Genomic DNA, 13,276 nt, shown 5'->3' with positions numbered 1-13,276 from the left:
ATGCTAAAGATTAAAAAGAAGCCGTCAAGAACTTACTGTACATACGTATCTCGCACGCGCAGGAAATTACATTTTAGCCTCAAACAAGGAAATATAATCTGAATGTAAACTCAACAGGAAACTCTATAGGAGACTCAAAGTAAAAGATAAATTTACCTCCATTCTCTGATCTTCCTCGTAGAACTTTAACCACCTGATGCCCAGAAAACTCGGAGTCACCTTCGCAGTAACTTCACAGCAATTTTTACAATTATGTTGTTCGCCAATAAAACTTGTCGATCGAGTAATTCATTAAAGTAACGATGTTAATTAATTTAGTAAATATCGATGTCCATGCGATTTAATAATAGAGTAAAATCCCTAAATTCGAGATCACAGACAACGCGTTTTACGAGTGATAACATTTATTACGACCTATATAAAAGTTTCGCGCTGATGATTGGCTAATGAAGCGACCTTATATTTATTGATCGTGGTTTCTTTTCAGATGTATCACTAGTGACGTCACGAAAGAAGCACCCGCTGGAACGTGAGCTTTTTAAAAGAGGGCCTCATTCAAACGCATACATCTCTGGACAGGGTCGGTCTACAAAGACAAAAATGGCATCAAATTGTAGCTGATGTTTTAGCCTTTTATGGGTTTTAATTTCATTAAATCGACCTTTTTGACGCAACCACATCTTTAAAACACTTTAAAAAAGCCTTCATGACTTTGAAGGTTAGTGGACCAATCTTTATTTTGAGTACAAAATTGGAATCCGCGTGTCTGATTTACCTAGAAAATACGATAAAAGTTATACGTGACAGTTATGGTTTAACATAGTAATGACATGATGGGCTGTCTGGAATACAGCCCATCATGTCATTACTATGACATGATGGGCTGTACATATGCAGTCATCACTCTCTCCTGCCGCCCAGCTTAAGATGAATGCATCGCCTAGTCATGATTTCTTGTTATGACTCAAAGGCTCTTATTCGTTGGGCTAGATACAGAAGCGAATGGGTGAGAGATGTCTATTGTGTTAAGTATTTGCTTCTAGCTGCTTGTGTGGAACACATAATCACAACATGGTCTTTACAGTGAGTGACACACAGAATGCAGTGTTTTGCGCCAAAGTCGGCAGTATCATAAAGATGAACCTTAGCGGTGATGACAGTGGAACCAGCCATAATATCACAGGCAGTCACTGTAAGTATTTACCATTTCACATTTGTCTCCTTCCATGGAAGTCAATAATACAAGTCTGTGAAATTTTTACTGCTCTTTGCTGCTTTCTTAATATAGATTGATCGATCGGGCAGCTAATCAAGATAGTTTGTTACAAAAACGATCTTGCTAAGCACTATGTGAATAAATATCGTAACTTGATGCATATGGAGTTGACAGTTTTTATAACCAGTAAAACATCTTTTGTTACTGTTAAAGGTCTGTTTTCAATACCATATATATGAAAACAATCAGTGTTAGTGTAGTGCGATTCTTCATAATGGGCTGCCTATAAGTAAGTGTTTAGGGTAGATAAGTGACTTTTCTCTTTCAGAAAAGGCAAAAATAACCCTTGTGTTGGTTACAAAATCACCAAAGCATTTAGCTACTATTGCTTTTGTTCACATAGAGACTGGTGTCTTCATATTCTGGAGAGTAGCTGTAGAAATGAATACATTGTAATTATAGCATTGAGCTCTTCACCAGAACCAGGGGAGGCCAGTAAGACCTTGCATACTTCTCATTCTACTACGTCTCCTGGTGCTACAGACATGCGTTCAGCATTATTCTCTTAATTCCTAATATGGCTGTATTGCAGTGGCGAACTCTGCCGGGCTGCTGATGACTGCCAAAAGGACAGTATGGCAGCTGCCTTTGGGGGGTAGCCTTAACACAGGCAGCTACCGAACAGAGCTTAGTGAGGCTAAAAAGCGGCACAAGAGTGCAGGAGATCAACTAAGACGCAGTCAGGTACAGTGCACCCTCAGTACCCGATTTTGATCCGTTCCAGGGTTGGCATCGTATGGTGAAAATGTATGTAGGGGGTATAGAAATGATAGCAATTATATAATGCAACCATCCCTTGGTAAAACTCGTCAAAATTTTATATAAATGCTGTACATATTAAAATTAGTAGCAAAATAGTATGTTAACCTTAGTAATTATAATAGTTACCTACAGTAATTTTATTGTATTTAGTAGTTGTGATCTGCAATAAAATGTAATATCCGTAATGTACCATATGCAGTACTGTAGGGAGTTCTTACCTTCAAGACAGATGTACGGATAACATAAACTTTGAATTCACCTCAAATAAGTTTAGCTTACTAAACACACACACTTGAAGCTAAGTTTTAGTATGTATTTTTAACCATTTTACTGAGTTTCAACTTTCATCAATAAAATTTTCTACTTGTCAGTTTCTGTCTTCGCTTTCTCTAAAACTTGTAGCAGACCTGTTTAAAACCTTTTCCAACTTAATTCAGCAAGAAAGCCCGAATGATGCTGTTTTCGTAATGAAGTAGATTTTTGGTAGCAGGTTAAGGAAAGTTGTCTGACGGCTGACCTTCTGTTTGAAGAGATCATAATTCCAGCATTGCTTCTGGTTTAAAAAAAATTACCGTTTTACATACAAGAATTACGGAATTTAGAGAAATTGGTCATCGTGTCTCTATCAGGTACTGTGAAAATATTTTTGGCGAACAGCATTGCAGTGTCTTTGTTATTTTGATGTACATAATAAGCATACCGACTGCCAAATTTGAACGCGGACGAAAGTTTTGTTGGATTCCTATGGTGAAATAAGATTCGTATGTCGAGGTGAAAAAAATCATCAGGTTCTACTTCGTAAGGTGAAAAAATCGTATGTCTCAAGGTAATCGTATCCTGAGAGTGCACTGTACTTACTTTACATGTCTTGAAGGCAAAAGTGTTGGTATGGTGAGTCAGAAGTGGTGAAATGATGAGATAAAAACATTGGTATGGTGAGGCAGCCGTACTGTACTTACTGCACGAGGGTGCACTGTACTTACTTTACATGTCTTGAAGGCAGAAGCATTGGTATGGTGAGTCAGAAGTGGTGAAATGATGAGATAAAAACATTGGTATGGTGAGGTAGCCGTACATTAGTATGATCTTTATATTGCTGTATAATATCAGAGATAAAGGAGAGCATACGGAGACAATACCTTCTTAAAGGGGTTTTGGTAATCATATGTTTTTGCATATCCTCATGTGACTCATAGAGACACATTCTGTATCACAGTTGGTAGAAGAGGCAGAGAATGAAGATGAGAAGGCAGTTTCTGGTCATTCTGCTGGAGACAAGACCGCTGAAAACATGCCTCTTCTGGACATTGCAGAAAGTCGGGCCACTCCGACCAGTCAAACTGTAGTCGATGGGAATGTAGGTGATGGTGCAGGGGATAATATATCCCTTGATAATGATTATGTGGTTCAGCCTCAGACGGCAACTTTATCTCAGATTAGCAAAGGCGGTGTTCTGGATCCACTCTCTCTTAGTTCTATTACAACAGACATTTATTCTCAGCCCTTCCAAGATGACCCTTTGAAGAAAAAATCTGGTAAGTTTGTAATCACTCGTCATTATTGCTAATCAGATGTGATGATGTGAATTTAAATGTAGCAGAAAGCATGCAGAGACAACCCAATGAATCGTTTGAAATCTTAATTCTGCTTCATTAATGTTATTATTTATAACCTGGAGAAGTGTGTTGAGCTGCTTCAAAGAGTTGTGTACACCACCATCTGCTAAGTAGCTATGAGATTTTGAAAAGTTAGCAGATGATTCTGGTTGCTTGATTGGTTTACCACAATAGTTTTCATAATTCAAACTAATTTGTAGAGTCACAGGCTTTTGTTACATTTTGTAATTCTTTGTTTAACCATTTCGTTTGCTCAGTTGTGAGCGATGACCCACTCGGATTGTTTTCCAATTCTGATGTGGAGCAAAGCACACCTAAAGCAGATGACACTCCTAGCAGCTCTCAGACCTCATCTATCACATCCATGGATGTCGGTACGTCTATTCTACTCTAAACTATCAATGGTGAAAAATAAATTGCATTATAGCAGCTTTATATGAAACCTTGTGTATATAAATGATGAGCATGCAATAGAACAATGTGTTTGCTAGACAAGTTGTTTGGACGCGGCAGCACAACAGCCACTGACAGTGAAGTGAAGAAGTATAACCTGCTTGAGCTGTCACCTGATGAACCACCAGCAAGCTTCCCATCGCAACCGCTGCGCAAGAGTGTTAGTTTGGACTCGCACAACAGCTACAAGGTAGCATCTTTAACTAAAATTAGGTTTGCTAATACATCTGCTTCGTTGAATTTGGGTAACAACCCAATATAGAAAAATTCTTGGAGTTTGTAAAATGTTTGTGTTTGAATAATGATTTGAGTGTGAATTGAAGAGATAATTGAACAAGAAACATTAGGCAATACCTATTGCTTATAGGGCAATACCTATTGCTTATAGGGCAATACCTATTGCTGATAGGGCAATACCTATTGCTTATAGGGCAATACCTATTGCTTATAGGGCAATACCTATTGCTTATAGGGCAATACCTATTGCTTATAGGGCAATACCTATTGCTTATAGGGCAATACCTATTGCTTATAGGGCAATACCTATTGTTTAATGTTTCTTGTTCGGGTAGTCAGATGTCAGCACTTCTATTTCTTTCATCAATGTTACGTTGAATCAAGTAATTGTTTTAGCTTTCCGTATTATTCAGCAAAATATATATTATTAATTGTCCTTGCAGGCTGCCCTGCAGGAGGAGGGTCAAAAAGTTGCCGAGCTGACCTCTGAGATTAGCACACCAGGTGGCAGAAGTGCGAAAGATAACAGCTCAAAAGTCAGTATGCAAGTTTGTGTTCGAGTCTGTAAACCTTTGGAAAGTTTGAGATTTGCTTCAAGCAGTTTTATTATCAAACATGACACAAATTAGAAATTAACAGTTCTTTTCTTTAGGATAGTCTATCAAATGCAAACTTGGAAGATGCGACCAATGGTTCATCATACAAGGGCTGGGTTACAGCCTCTCTCAAGAAGTCAGCAAGTGGTTTTGCACTCACAAAAAACTTATCAAAAATGAAGTCGATGGTGTATGGAGAAAAGCCAAAGGCCGAACCAGCTAGTAAGAGAAATCTCTTTGTGATCTATTTATTTGCTTTACCATAGGTACAGAACCTCGTTAGTCTTGCTGCTAATATGGTCTGATGCGTTCTTTATACGTCTAAGTAGTAGTTTCCTTCTAATTTCTTTTGAAACACACATGTATAGTTTAATTTAACATAATAAAGTTGGACTTTGCTGATAGTCTACTAAAATGTTCAGCCCTGAAAAAAAATTGCAACTTGAACTTGAAGATAAATTCTACAACTAGTGAACACAAACTACAGACCTCTGTTATAGTGTAGAAACCAATCTATGCTGAGAAATTATACAAAAATTGTTGGTATAAAGGCATTGAAGCTGGTGCCTGACAATATTATAAATACAGATACAAATACTTTAATACAATAATATATAAAGTTGCTTCATAGACCTGTAATTTGAACATTGGTGTGAGAGATATAGCTGTCGTATACTCTATGTCTGTTACTCAAAATATCTCTCTTGATAGGCCTATCAACCTTGAAACCACAGCTATAATGATTGATTAGTCACTTTGTGGACTTGTACAAACTCAAGCTTTGCATCTATATCAAAGAGTAAACAAAATGAATGGAGAATCCAAAAATCTCATTACTTCTTTTCATTATTCATAAACTAGTATAGTTATACCAACTATAATTTCATGTTAGTTTTTCACTTGCAATGAATGACAACATTTAACAATTGTAGTACTTCTGTGTGTTATGTCTGTACAAATTTGCTAGCACAAATTATTAGTGTTTCTATGTTTGCTGCTCCATCATGATCAGATTTTAGTAAGTGTAACAGCCTTCTATCGGTTTGAACAAGCTTTAGAATATACCTCAAGTAAGTTTTTCTTGCGATTAGTGTAAGCTAGTAGTTGTCTATATACTTAGCCCTAATAAGTATCGCTAGGTATGGTATCTAAGTATGGTAAATAAAGGTAATACAGTATGGTACGTATGGCTATTACACTAAAGTTTACTACAGTAAATTCATTTTACTATGATAATAAATTAAACAAATTACTTGAAGATACGAGCGAACTGAAACTCATATTTCGGAACCTCACTGCGTTTGTATTTTGTAGATGCGTTGTCTTCTCGAGAAAGTTTGGATAGCATCGGATCTACACCCAAGTCTATAAAAAAGTTGGTATTATTGTTCGCTGTCTTCTCTAATATTGTGCAACTTGATAATTCAATGTTCATTAGTTGGCAAAACTTCAGTTTTATGCACTGTGTTAAGTAACTTTCTCTTGCAGTAGAAATGAGGACATGAGGGCATCATTAAAGAAGATTAAATCAGTGTCATCATCAGTGGCCAGTAAGCTGATGCAGGCGACCACAGCTAATTATAAGCACCTGAAACATACTGTCAAAGAGTATCACACCCCTAGCACTGTCAGCACACCGTATAAGGATGATAAAGCATCGGATGCTAAGAGTAATGAAGACAACATTAGTCTGTGAGTTCCGTATTCTGTAGTCACTGGTAGTGAATGCAGATGTGCAGTTATTATATATAAACATACTTCAGGTTACATGCTTCCAAGTATAACTTATTAACAAAAGCCATGCTGAACTCTGATCATTAAGCCACTTTTAGCAAAATTTGATCATTTGTATTATTAACGTACTTGTGGTGACAAAAATCTTGAAGCACATAAGAGCAGATATTGGGCCTATCGTTTTGATAGTCATTATTTGTAGCCATCTTTGTGAATATTTGATAGGCTTAGTTCACACAGTGGATTGGGGGTATTAGCGCCCAACCCTGAAGAGGGAGGTGTACCTCATGATGATGGAGATAAGCCCTTTGATGTGAGAATTTCTTACAGTGAGTCTTTTACTCGTTATACACTCGTTAAAATTAGCCTTTTTGGCCCTTGTGGCTTCTGTTCACTTGCACTGTTCACACAACATTTGATACAATTCCATTTATATTGTTTGTAGATGGCATATCAGCTGCGTTCATGTACAAATATCTACCACCAGCGTCGGGCCATGATGCACCAGACAGCTTGTTTGATTTTACACACAAAGGTCCTGTGCTGTCAGTGGTCATTTGCTCAGCAACGCTCTGCGAGCACTGCTCAGCCATTCTCTATGATGAGAATATAATGGCAGGCTGGTCAGCACAAGACAGTGATTTGAGCACTACGTAAGTATATGTCTATTCGCTTTACCAGTACGTTGTATACATTTGAACTGTACAAATATGATGCTGTCACCAGATCAGCTTATGGCCATCTGTTACTAATTAAGCAATTTTTTATACTGTAAGCTACACTTGACACATTAATGCTTAAAGTCATGACCTTTGATGTCAGGTTAGTTATGATTTTTGGTTCTTGAGATTTGTATAGAGTAAGCCATTGTGATTAAAAATTATCTGCTAACACTAGCTCCTCAAAGCACTTTAAAACAGTATTTTAACAGATGTTGTCTTTTTTTGAGATGAAAAAATTGTTTGTAATGTTTGCACGCTTGGTTTGAAGTACACATTTAAATTCTGTTGCTGTTTGACAGCTGTAGGTTCTGTGATAGAAAGCAGGTACCATTCCTGCAGATTGAGATTAAAGACTTGAGGGTGAAAGGTAATAATAAGCCAGCATCGGATGATACTTGTTTTTCAACTCCCCCATTGACTCCCAGATCAGACACCGAGTAAGCAGTACTTCAAGTTCGTTTTATGTTCTTGTTTTATGTGATTTACACTTTGGTGCAAATTAGGCGGTTTTTCGTTGTTGACTTCAATCAATTGATAGATGACGATAGGTTTTTGCCAGTTTGTACTACCAAAGAAGCGCATAACTTCCAACTGCCTTTGGATATGAAAATATAAAACTGCAAAAACTTCACTCGGCAAACACAGAAATATCTACTTAACACTTTTCAACTGCCTCATTTATTTGTTGGGAAACAATTTTTGTTTGTCATTCTCAGCAGCACAAGCCGGGAGCCAATAAAATTGCCATACCTTAGCCCATTAGTTCTACGGAAGGAATTAGAGATTGTACTTGACAGGGAAGGAGATGTAGCTCTGACGCACCCCGACTTTGTTGACAATCATTCGATTGTTTATTGGAATTTGGTAAGGTTCAATTTGGTAATGTTCAATTTGGTAAGGTTCAATTTGGTAAGGTTCAATTTGGTAAGGTTCAATTTGCGAATGAAAGTCAAATTATTATTGTTGATGGGGTTGCTCGTGTTCTAAAATCTTTAACTGAGCACAACTCTGGACATTCCTTTACAGATGTGGTATTTCAAACGTATGAATGTGCCGAGTCATCTCCCACAGCTATTGTTTCAATCAAAAACACTGCAACTAGATGACATGCATACAGCCTCGTCTGCTCCCTGTGATATTTCACTTCGAGTTGTCTGGGATAACCCCAGGCTGCATGACGCTATGGCAACTCCTATGTACAAGCTCTGGAAAGATTCAGGTCAGTACGTATTACTAAGCTAACACATCTGTGACAAATATATTGTAGTTTGACCTTGTACAGATTGCTTCTTTTGATTATTCATATATTTTTCGTATATAATTTACTCTCTATATAATTTAGACAGAGGTGAAGCTTTCCGTATAGAACAGACTAATGGTTGATGAACTTGTCTCTATCTCACAATATTACCAATGCTAGCATGATGTATATTCTGAAACATGACTGGCAATTGTGGTTTGTTTGTCTGTGTTATTTACTCTTTGGCACCCAACTGGTTTACTATGAATGCATTTGTTACAGCTAAAAAGTCTACAATGGTGAGAGCTCTTGTCACGGAAGATATGTCTAAATCTAAGCAGTAAGTCTTTACTTAATATGAATACTAGCTGAATGCTCAGCATTGCATGGGTTGTGTTTATTTCTGTGTAATTCATATGGTACCAGCTGCTGTGCCTACTACAGCTCTATATTGATTGCAATAGTCTTGGCCATGTGAGTTTGAGGATTTTTTTCACATATGGGCACACAATTTACGTTTGGTATGGGTGTGCGTATGGTGTGGGTTTTGCAGTGTTAACCATGAAGCCATGAAGATTGGCATGTGTAATAAGTATGTGCCCAATTTATTTCATCGTATAGCTAGTTGGAATGTGTAATGTATTAGATAAATGTCTGTTTGCAGAACTGGAGGTTCTGAATTCAAATTCAGTGAGCAGCAGATTTTTCATTCCTAAAACTTGTCATAACCGGACAGACAGATGGACAAACAAACATTGAGATTTATATATACGTTATATAGATAGACTAGTTCCACTTGAGCTCCTAGAGAGCTGATCTGATCTGTTTCTCACCTTTTAGCTGAAGGAATAATGCAAGGATAGATTATTTTCTTGTATTAGTTCGGAATGAGTCGATAACACAGCAATGTTAGTAGCTGCAAACTAATTGTAGGCAACTTCAAGATACTTGCGTTAATGCTGGCCATATTTTAGCATCTCATTCTCTAGGCTATTTTATCTTTTGAGCAACACTTCATGTATCAATGGAAAATTTCATCCAACTTTTGTTATCTGATAAATGCACCTCAACGTAAGTATCACTATTTGTATGGTTTCTCTGGTCTCAGCAATAAATTATTAAAATTACTGAGATGAGTTTCCGCCAAGCAAAAATGGTCAAAAGTCAATTTAAAATTTGCAAGAGGCAGATCTGGGTAAGCTTCAACCTCAAGGCAAATTCAGCACTCTCAAATGTATTTACTGTAGGACTAAAAATACTCGATTAATCTGTAAAAGATAGGCCTATATTAGATAAATACTGTAATACAGCCATACTACCAATCTTTTAGATAATCTTCTGGTTTTTAACCAAATCTCAGATATTTCCTACGAGTCTACTGTTGATCATGGTAATAGTATTTAGCCTACCCACTGATAAATAAAATAAACCGAAAGTTTTTATCACATAGATATGAATATCTTATGAATTCTGATACTAGAACTTCACTTTTATTCATACCTGAGTGACATAGCTGATCAACTCACCCGGCTAACAATTTTTTAGACTGGTTGTAAATAATGTGTCACAATTCCTATTTACGATGATAAAAGTTATTACAAGCAATCACAGGCTAGAAATGCTCTGTAATACTTACATTTACTAACATTACAAGGTTACGTTTTTGCACTTTCATTTTTGTACATACTAACAAAGAAATAGATGCATGTTTGATGAAATGTTTGAGATCTGGATCGAGTTGGCTTTTACTAAGGATTAGTGGATCAGAGCACATTTTGTCATTATACTATGCGCAGGTTCATCCAAGTTTCATCAAGTAATGAAAGCGTTAACGACCATAATAAATTACTTTAAATAGGTCAATATAGAAAATGAAGTCCTTTATGTGTGCACTTATGGATGGGTGGTTAATAACGCTCCCGCCAAGGACTAAGCACCTCCTGACCTATTCAAGTATGGCCATGAATTTACAACATATTTAATACGCTTCGTGGTTGGTGATGTTAAAGAGCTAACTCTAGCTGGTTATATATGCTTGTAGGTTCATGCAGCAGATATTGACAAATGTAGGCTGTAGTGATATGTGCACACCTCTCCGTCAAATCTTGTGCAACAGGCGACTGCAATCAACAAAGTCAACCCTCAAGTGTCACAGCGCTTACAGAGATATTCTTTTTCTTTCTTTTGCACATTTTGGGCGTGATGCCATGGATCATGGTGAGTTTTCTATTATGATCCCTTTGCGATTTTGATCTGCATTTTCAGTAATTTTTTAACAGCACAGTTGGTTGTCTATAATGAGAATTGTCAATCAAATCTTACTCGGAGCTCCAGACAATTTCTGTAGAAGCTATGTGATTGCGCAACACATTCCGCTTTTCCTACTGTAGATGCATTCGATAGAGAATATAAATTTGCCTACAAAAAGCTGCTACTGACAGATAAGGAACTCTTGCACATAACAGACTCCCCTCCTACTCCGACAGTCATGTGGTGCAGAAAGCTCTTTGGCCACCTTGATGTGACGTGAGCTCAAACAGCAATCTAGTCTAGATCAGCTCTAACTTCGAATGCTTTCATATTATGTTGAATATATAAGATTTACTCCTGTTGATAATAATTAACTCTTTTTATTTAAACAATGTCGTTGCTCACTACGTACATGATATAAAAAACTTCTATTTTACTAGTGTATTTTATGATGTATGTAAGCACTAGGTGGTTGCATATTACAACATGACATTTCACCATTCCATATAATGTGCCTGTACATAGAACGACGGTTTTAAAAGTTGATGTTTTCTCCATTTGGTGTTCATATTAACTCTATGTGTTCCGTGATTACATTTATAATAAAAATATTCATCTTCTACGCCATAAACAAGGTGTACTGCGTATATCTATAAATGTGATACTTGTTATGTACCGTTATTGTCCAGATTGCTTTCTGTGCAGCTCAATTGCTTGCTTTTCTAGTTTTCTGTACCTGGCGGCCATTACATCATATACCTGTTTGCTGTCAGGTTGGGGTTGAGCGACCAGCTCAAAGTTTCTTGTGTCGTGCACCCTTTCCTTATATGATAAGTTATCAGTGGTAACGTTTACAGCATGCATAGCAAGCATTGCAGCTCCTAATGCTGCCGAATTAGCAACACTCTGGGTGTACACTGGAGCATTGAATATGTCGCTCATCACTTGCAAAATAGCATGGTTGTTAGAAGCTCCACCTGTGGCTAATACTCGGCAATCTTTGCCAAGCTCAAATCCCATGTCTTCAGCGTGCACTCTGCGTGAAAGAAACTGACTTTCGATGACTGCTCGAATGTGCTCAGCATCAGCAAAATCTTCTACTTGCTGATCAGTTTCATCAAAATAATAACAACCTTCTACACCATCAGGAATAATCTCAGCTATTGTGTAATAAAATCCTATTTTTCCATTGTTTCCTCTAGGTTGATTCAACAGCAATGTCTCAAAGTGAGACCAATCGCTATGAGCGTACTTATCTCTAATAGCTGCTCTAGTAAGTGAACCATTTTTGAAGCAGAGTAGTGCCATATAGGCTTTTGTGTCGACAGGATTTACAAAAATATGACCTTCAGTTTTAGCTAGTGGATTTTCAAGCCATAGAAAGAGGACATCCGAGCTGCCTAAAGAAACGGCAACTTCACCCTTGGCAAGTTTCATTCCTGCCAGCGAAGAAGGATTGTCTCCAGTAAAACTGACAATTTGGCACGTGTCTGAAAATGAATATCTCTCAACAAAGTACTTTGAGATTGAACCTTGAACAGTTACAGTTGGAACTGGTATGCCAAGTTTATCTTGAAGGTCTGGACTGCAGGCTTTTGCAAGGGTTTCATCCCAATCTCTCAATTTGATGTTCATGAGGTTCATACCAGATCCATCACTTTCATCGATTTGGCAATAAGCCCCTCGAAGTAAAGAAGCTGCAAAGCTACTAACAAGTGAAATTCTTTCAGTTTGCTGGTATATTTCTGGATAGTTTTGTATAACCTTTAGAATTTGGTTTCCAGTGAAGCGCTCGTAAGCTCGCGAGCCAGTCAAGTCTGTCATTGCCTGCGAGCCACCAACAGCAGCTTCCAAATACTTGCACTGTTTCTTGGTGCTAGAATCCATCCAAATTGGAGATTCCTCTAAAGTAAAACAGTGCTTCAGTTGAGTTTCAAGTGTGCTAGACGGATTTAATGATGCTAAAACCTTTTCGGCACCCTTTTTCCAATATACACTTCCATGCTGTTGCCCTGCGCCAGAAATGGCTTTTACAGCTTGAAAGTTGAACCCCTTTTGCAGAAGTCGTCCAAGAACAATATCTAGGGCATCAACCCACATGATTGTCGGCGATGTTACAGTTAAACCGTCTGGGTTTATATGACAACCATCACTAGTTTTGTATTTACCGATGTCGTCAAATTTAATTGATTCTTCAATTATGACGTCGAAATGATCATTGACTGCAACAACTTTAAGGCTTTGCGTACTGAAATCAAAACCCAAGTAAAATTGCTCATTGTCCATATTTTGCTTCAAGCTATAAAAATGAGATGGTTGACAAGTTACTGCGACCGCTGACGGGTGTAGCGGAAAAGGCGGGGCTGCGCCTATCAGCAAGTTCCGGGAAA

The 13,276-nt window shown here is 37.6% G+C and overlaps 2 protein-coding genes across 4 annotated transcripts in view; one reads left to right on the top strand and one right to left on the bottom strand.

Moving 5' to 3' along the window:
- Positions 1–11,185, top strand: part of LOC137385254 (C-myc promoter-binding protein-like) — a 34,650-nt gene extending 23,465 nt beyond the window's left edge. Inside the window, exons 20-36 of one of the 3 annotated variants that reach the window (XM_068072792.1) lie at positions 1,085–1,192; positions 1,809–1,960; positions 3,255–3,573; positions 3,912–4,028; positions 4,146–4,297; positions 4,788–4,880; positions 4,997–5,162; positions 6,255–6,315; positions 6,432–6,632; positions 6,900–7,003; positions 7,120–7,327; positions 7,696–7,833; positions 8,113–8,260; positions 8,423–8,615; positions 8,919–8,976; positions 10,678–10,853; positions 11,027–11,185. In XM_068072792.1, the coding sequence (XP_067928893.1) occupies positions 1,085–1,192; positions 1,809–1,960; positions 3,255–3,573; positions 3,912–4,028; positions 4,146–4,297; positions 4,788–4,880; positions 4,997–5,162; positions 6,255–6,315; positions 6,432–6,632; positions 6,900–7,003; positions 7,120–7,327; positions 7,696–7,833; positions 8,113–8,260; positions 8,423–8,615; positions 8,919–8,976; positions 10,678–10,853; positions 11,027–11,166 (2,534 nt within the window). In that variant the 3' untranslated portion in view covers positions 11,167–11,185. Of the gene's footprint in view, positions 1–1,084; positions 1,193–1,808; positions 1,961–3,254; positions 3,574–3,911; positions 4,029–4,145; positions 4,298–4,787; positions 4,881–4,996; positions 5,163–6,254; positions 6,316–6,428; positions 6,633–6,899; positions 7,004–7,119; positions 7,328–7,695; positions 7,834–8,112; positions 8,261–8,422; positions 8,616–8,918; positions 8,977–10,677; positions 10,854–11,026 lie in introns of all 3 variants that reach the window. The other 2 variants (XM_068073157.1, XM_068072029.1) reach the window with 2 other exon arrangements.
- A 365-nt stretch (positions 11,186–11,550) lies between these two features.
- LOC137387441 (xylulose kinase-like) lies at positions 11,551–13,223 on the bottom strand. Its single transcript, XM_068074243.1, has one exon. It carries the CDS (start codon positions 13,170–13,172, stop codon positions 11,565–11,567), a length of 1,608 nt encoding a protein of 535 aa, XP_067930344.1. The 5' UTR covers positions 13,173–13,223; the 3' UTR covers positions 11,551–11,564.
- Positions 13,224–13,276: the final 53 nt, after the last annotated feature.

Source organism: Watersipora subatra, chromosome 1 (genome assembly GCF_963576615.1).
Source record: "Watersipora subatra chromosome 1, tzWatSuba1.1, whole genome shotgun sequence".
Classification (NCBI taxonomy): Eukaryota; Metazoa; Bryozoa; class Gymnolaemata; order Cheilostomatida; family Watersiporidae; genus Watersipora; species Watersipora subatra.
The sequence above is the reverse complement of the archived record's forward strand: the minus strand, read 5'-3'. Positions and strand labels throughout refer to the sequence as shown.

Bases quoted from the DNA above. Each gene is read 5' to 3' on its own strand.
- LOC137387441 (XM_068074243.1), bottom strand. From the start codon at position 13,172: ATGGACAATGAGCAATTTTACTTGGGTTTTGATTTCAGTACGCAAAGC.